At 39.6% G+C, this 6712-nt stretch overlaps 1 protein-coding gene across 1 annotated transcript; it reads left to right on the plus strand.

Moving 5' to 3' along the window:
• Positions 1 to 254: 254 nt before the first annotated feature.
• On the plus strand, positions 255 to 5986 carry nicol1 (NELL2 interacting cell ontogeny regulator 1). The gene is made up of 4 exons (XM_021577861.3): positions 255 to 373; positions 628 to 773; positions 1090 to 1178; positions 4839 to 5986. Exons 2-4 carry the CDS (start codon positions 662 to 664, stop codon positions 4908 to 4910), a joined length of 273 nt encoding a protein of 90 aa, XP_021433536.1. The 5' UTR covers positions 255 to 373; positions 628 to 661; the 3' UTR covers positions 4911 to 5986.
• Positions 5987 to 6712: the final 726 nt, after the last annotated feature.

The following is a 6712-nucleotide window of genomic DNA, read 5'->3' on the forward strand; positions in this document are numbered from 1 at the left end:
AATGTGAACAATATTAGCGAACCAGTGAGGCCAACATTCAATTTGTGATGAATAAGTTAAATGAAGAAAATAATTTAGCGTAGGCCTAATTTTACGGAATTTGTGGAGGGATAATCCGTTTGCCTAATTTACAGTTGCCACAGTCACAAAAACTAAACCCTAACCACACTGCTAAATGTATGCTTAACATTAAATTAATTAAATTTTTATGAGCCAATTTGGTTTTGTGGCTGTGGTAACTAGTGACTACCCTCAAAGGGTTTTATACGCATGCGCCTTCTGCCCTTTGAATTAATATTCAACAGAATCGTCTTGAGGTGGGCGTCTTTCGGCAGGCTACATTGTTTTTATTTTCTTTAAAATATCACCCACAGTGAGTAGGCCTACATTAAATGTTATACTGTTCTTAGTTATATTTCCGATATTTTTCTTTATGAAAAAAAGATTGGCCCATTTAAAACGTGATCTCCGCATCTGTGATGTTCTTATGGATGCTGGTGTTGCTTTCTTTAGTCGTGGAAACGTATCCTACAATCGTTTTCATATATCCTATCAATGCTTCGTTTATAAACGTAATTATATATCATAAGGAATCATATGCTAAAATTCGCCATCTCCATTTTCCAGGTCTTTCTCTTGACATCTTGCACCGAGCATCAGTATGGTATCGAGCGGCTATTTGCAAGCGGCGATGCTGCTATTAGCGGTGCAGCTCTTGTGTTTTAGGCCAAGTGATGCTGAGCAGGAGGCAGGGACGGTAATCCCTGCTGAAAGTAAGTGGTTTTATTTAATATATTGTCTTTGTTGCATTTGCGATTATACACAATGAGCGGCTGTTACTGTAGTGTGGATGAGTATTGTCTAGGTGTATAAATATTTTTTTTAAATTCTAGGCCCAAACACAATCAATTATGATTGATTGCCTAATCGATAGGTTATACCAATTGACAACAGCAATTGAGGAAGTGTATCAGCAGATAGGTATTGATTGTAAATATAAACGTCTTAAAATATTGTTTTTGTTTTCACTAATGCCTATAATGAATCATATTGAACACCGTTTTTATATTTTGTCACGTTGTCTTGCAGGTCGTCCCTGTGTGGACTGTCATGCATTTGAATTCATGCAGAGGGCACTACAAGACCTTAAGAAGACTGCTTTCAACCTTGATGCCCGGGTAACAGTTGCGATCCCTTTCTTTCTAGTTCCACTTTATGTTACAGCCTGTCATTTTATTAGGATCCCCATTAGCTGTTGCGTAAGCAGCAGTTACTCTTCCTGGGGTCCACACAAAACATGAAATATGACATAATAAAGAACATTACTAGAGAAGAACAGCTCATGGACAGAACTACATCAATTTACTAACTATTGTATTTACACATCGTTACACTTAATGCTTGAAGTGGGCCGTAGTTGTCCACCTTTGATTTTCTATTGATTGAGAACTGGCACCTGTTAAAGAATATTGTATTGCCTTTAATATATGATAAGTACCAGCAGTGGTATAGTGGTGCCTGGAGAAGTGGGTATACTCTAATTTGACACACACAAAAAACAGCCCGCCTGGCGAAGGAAATGTGTGAAAAAGTATACGTTTTCCTATAGTTTTTTTCAGGTTTTCACTCTCAATCACACTTTTTTTTTTAAATAGAAAAACAACGATGCTTTAAGGCAACAATGGGTAAGCAAAGCAGGTACTGCAAAAGTTTGGTCCGAAGTCTTATTTGAATCTTTGCGATGCGCAATTCAGTCATCATGCGGTGTTTGAACATTTCTAAAGGCTTTCACAAAACCTTCCCAATTAAATGTAGACTGCAAAGTAGGTCTACCTGGTAGAATGATATGATGATGAATCGGAAGTGCATTTGTTTTTCAAACTCTGCCATCACGTACACTGTAGGTCTACATTGTATAGTACAGCAACACTGTTAGCCAAAAGGTCTCATGCTAGGTGCACAATTGAATTAATGGGCAACTAAACCCTCCCAGAATATTTCTGTTTTATTTTTCCCAGACCTCAAAATGGTCTTCTTATGTGGTTAATTCGCATTTACTGGTATAAGTTGAAATGCCTTTCCTATCAGCTACGAGCTACCGATGTCGTTTTTCTGTGAGATGCTTCTGGTTGAGAGTTGTGTACACATGCTGACAGATTAATATTATTAAAATGTGAGTATACGCAATGCCCCCACTACCCCACTGTGTACCAGCACCTAAAATGAGTACCAGCACCTAAAATGAGTACCAGCACCACTTCAAGCACTGGTTATGGCTGGGATAGTACTGAGTTGCTCCCTATAGACGCAGTAAAGGGGTCAATGGAACGCAGACCCTTCCATTGACCAGATTAGCACACATTTGACAAATTTGATCTAACTAAGTGGATATTTGTCAAATCCATCATGATTTATGTATTGTAACAGACCCACAATGTGGTTACTTAAGTTCGATTTGGATATATTTGGAAGTTGTCGCTGCATAACATTTAAAAGTTGTCCCTTTTCAGGTTTAGAAGAAGTGACTGCTAAATGCTAACTCCTGTTCGTATAATCTGGTTAGCATAGCTAGCGTACAGAAATCTGTGGTGGTAGTCCAGTCATTTTTAACTGTAATACAGTTGATTGGTTAAGATGACATGAACATTTGTTGGGGTTGACATCCATACAAGCATTATACTCCGGTTTCTACCTCAACATATTGTGAAATACAGGGGGCGCAACTTTGGTTTTAGAAGTGGGGGGGACATATACATTTTTTTATCCAGTCAACTAAACACTCCAAACAGCCTACCTGACCACTCGGAGACGTCCACATGGTCCTAAAGCACACCCTTACCTCGTTTTGTATCACAATCCAATGATAAAACCAGTACAAAAAAATGCAATTTTAGAATGTTGGGGGGACATCTCCCCTTTGTCCCCAGTGAATGTTGCGCCTCTGAAATACACACATAAACAATAGCCTAAATGTAAGCTATTTTTTCTGTGTTGAAATACGGAGATTTGGGATCTTTCCTCCACGGCCCTTTCCCCCACATGTTGCCATGGCAATTACAATGTTTTGGTCGAGTTCGATGGACCTTTTTACCACATCTACAGTGCCTTGCGAAAGTATTTGGCCCCCTTGAACTTTGCGACCTTTTGCCACATTTCAGGCTTCAAACATAAAGATATAAAACTGTATTTTTTTGTGAAGTATCAACAACAAGTGGGACACAATCATGAAGTGGAACGATATTTATTGGATATTTCAAACTTTTTTAACAAATCAAAAACTGAAAAATTGGGCGTGCAAAATTATTCAGCCCCCTTAAGTTAATACTTTGTAGAGCCACCTTTTGCTGCGATAACAGCTGTAAGTCGCTTGGGGTATGTCTCTATCAGTTTTTCACATCGAGAGACTGAATTTTTTTCCCATTCCTCCTTGCAAAACAGCTCGAGCTCAGTGAGGTTGGATGGAGAGCATTTGTGAACAGCAGTTTTCAGTTCTTTCCACAGATTCTCGATTGGATTGAGGTCTGGACTTTGACTTGGCCATTCTAACACCTGGATATGTTTATTTTTGAACCATTCCATTGTAAATTTTGCTTTATGTTTTGGATCATTGTCTTGTTGGAAGACAAATCTCCGTCCCAGTCTCAGGTCTTTTGCAGACTCCATCAGGTTTTCTTCCAGAATGGTCCTGTATTTGGCTCCATCCATCTTCCCATCAATTTTAACCATCTTCCCTGTCCCTGCTGAAGAAAAGCAGGCCCAAACCATGATGCTGCCACCACCATGTTTGACAGTGGGGATGGTGTGTTCAGCTGTGTTGCTTTTACGCCAAACATAACGTTTTGCATTGTTGCCAAAAAAGTTCAATTTTGGTTTCATCTGACCAGAGCACCTTCTTCCACATGTTTGGTGTGTCTCCCAGGTGGCTTGTGGCAAACTTTAAACGACACTTTTTATGGATATCTTTAAGAAATGGCTTTCTTCTTGCCACTCTTCCATAAAGGCCAGATTTGTGCAATATACGACTGATTGTTGTCCTATGGACATAGTCTCCCACCTCAGCTGTAGATCTCTGCAGTTCATCCAGAGTGATCATGGGCCTCTTGGCTGCATCTCTGATCAGTCTTCTCCTTGTATGAGCTGAAAGTTTAGAGGGACGGCCAGGTCTTGGTAGATTTGCAGTGGTCTGATACTCCTTCCATTTCAATATTATCGCTTGCACAGTGCTCCTTGGGATGTTTAAAGCTTGGGAAATCTTTTTCTATCCAAATCCGGCTTTAAACTTCTTCACAACAGTATCTCGGACCTGCCTGGTGTGTTCCTTGTTCTTCATGATGCTCTCTGCGCTTTTAACGGACCTCTGAGACTATCACAGTGCAGGTGCATTTATACGGAGACTTGATTACACACAGGTGGATTGTATTTATCCTCATTAGTCATTTAGGTCAACATTGGATCATTCAGAGATCCTCACTGAACTTCTGGAGAGAGTTTGCTGCACTAAAAGTAAAGGGGCTGAATAATTTTGCACGCCCAATTTTTCAGTTTTTGATTTGTTAAAAAAGTTTGAAATATCCAATAAATGTCGTTCCACTTCATGATTGTGTCCCACTTGTTGTTGATTCTTCACAAAAAAATACAGTTTTATATCTTTATGTTTGAAGCCTGAAATGTGGCAAAAGATCGCAAAGTTCAAGGGGGCCGAATACTTTTGCAAGGCACTGTATACCCTGGCCTGCTGTATACCTACCTGTAAAGTTCCTCTACAAGTCTTAGCCTAGTTTAAAAAGTTAACTCCGCCTAGTACTCCCTAACATGGCATTGCTTTTGTTTCCTCCTAGACTGAGACTCTGGTGTTGAGGGCAGAGAGGCGAGCCCTGTGTGACTGCATGCCCACTAATACCTTGCGCTGAGTGGAGTAGTGATGTGCCCCCCCTATGGCAACCAACCCCACACCCACAATGGCCGGACACTTACTTTTACCCACTACAAACAACGCCTGGACTAGACAGTTGTCTCTCTGAGCTTCCTTCTATGGAATATTGTACCATTTAGTTTGCTAATTTGTACAACAGACACTTTATTTTCTTTGCTAACATATCACTATTGATATTGCAGTGGTTTAATTATTTAAAGATAAGATTTCATTTTATGAGTTTAGATAAGCCAGTCATGCGTTACTATGGCATGTAGGGCAAAGCCAACAACAGTTAGCCTATTGTCCCAGAACTCATGTCCATGTCTTATGTGAGGGTTTGTCTTATCTGAGGGATTTTGTGAAATAAAATACGATTTACACTTTACACATTTAAGTTAAAGGGAAAAAACACTTTCAATTTGGATGTCACCTATTAGTTGTGCTATAGCGTAGTAGATCTGTAAATAGGTTCAATGGACAGACACCTTTTATTAAATGTGTGCCAATATGATCAGGATAATTAACACATACATAGATGCACGCGAAGCAGCAGCATTATATTCAAAATAGTTGTTAATTCATAATAACATGCATAACATAACAAGTGTCTTGGAAAGTTATTTTTTATTGGCATGGCAACACCAGGCCTTTAGAATAAGTGTACTTTTTAGGTGTATGTGGTACCATGCATGTTTATAGGGTGTAGGCCTACACTCATCTCAACCAGTTGTTTATGGCAATCAGTTGTCTGAGGCACTTCATCATTTTGTTATATTCATCATATCTTTTGTCTTTATTCTGTCTATCTGAACTGTATGAAGATAAAAGTGTTGGATGATGAAGTGGTCAGGAGAATATAGACAAACAAACGCATATTTACCACTAAGACATAGGGACTGTAGAATATTGACAATGTATTGCTAAAATGGTAACTACAGAGGAGTATTATTACTGATAATAATGCTTTGTGTTTGTGTTGTTGCTTTCTTTGTTTCAAAATGTCAATAAGCTGCTTTTAGTAAAGTCTTGTATGTTTTATTTGGTATTAAAGTCATAACTTTCGTCACTGTATGTATGCCTTTCTGATATCTTTTTAGTGGTTGTGGAAATAACTGAAGGCCAATCCCAAATGAACCCTAAGCCCTACACCCTATGCACTTGAAGAGATCTGAGAGGATTTGATTGGTATAAGTAATATGATCAAACTTCCACCACAAGGGCATAGGGCATTGTGCTTAAGGATCGATTTGGGACTGTGCCTCAGTTCCCAGTGATACATTACAGGCTCCGTATTTCAGTGTCTGGCAAGCAACCCCAGGAGCAAGAGAACATTTGTTAATCAAGGTGTGTGTGTGTAATGTATAGTTTTGCTTCTTATAGATACTGCACAGGGCTATCCATCAGCGCTATCCATCAGCGCTATCCACGCTATCCATCAGCGCTATCCATCAGCGCTATCCACGCTATCCATCAGCGCTATCCACGCTATCCATCAGCGCTAGTGGCCGAGGCACATTGATTATGTCTGCGTCTCAAATGGCACCCTATTCCTTATGTACACTCTTAGCACCCTTTTTTCTATCTAGAACCTAAAATGGTTCTTTGGCTGTCTCCCTTTCCACAGAGGGTTCTACATGGAACCCAAAAGGGTTCTTCAAAGGGTTCTTCTATGGGGACAGCCGAATAACCCTTTTTTCTAAGAGTGTAGTGCTGTGCACTACTTTTGACCATAGGCTCAAGTCAAAAGTAGTGCATTATATAGGGAATAGCGTCCCATGTGGGAGGTATCCAATGTGT

This window comes from Oncorhynchus mykiss, chromosome 21 (assembly GCF_057628025.1).
Source record: "Oncorhynchus mykiss isolate SJ-2025 chromosome 21, ASM5762802v1, whole genome shotgun sequence".
Taxonomy (NCBI): domain Eukaryota; kingdom Metazoa; phylum Chordata; class Actinopteri; order Salmoniformes; family Salmonidae; genus Oncorhynchus; species Oncorhynchus mykiss.

Excerpts from the sequence above, each read along its gene's own strand:
- nicol1 (XM_021577861.3), top strand. The coding sequence starts at position 662 with ATGGTATCGAGCGGCTATTTGCAAGCGGCGATGCTGCTATTAGCGGTG. Across the intron at positions 774-1,089 it reads GACGGTAATCCCTGCTGAAA|GTCGTCCCTGTGTGGACTGT; the intron begins GTAAGTGGTTTT and ends GTTGTCTTGCAG. Across the intron at positions 1,179-4,838 it reads CTTTCAACCTTGATGCCCGG|ACTGAGACTCTGGTGTTGAG; the intron begins GTAACAGTTGCG and ends GTTTCCTCCTAG.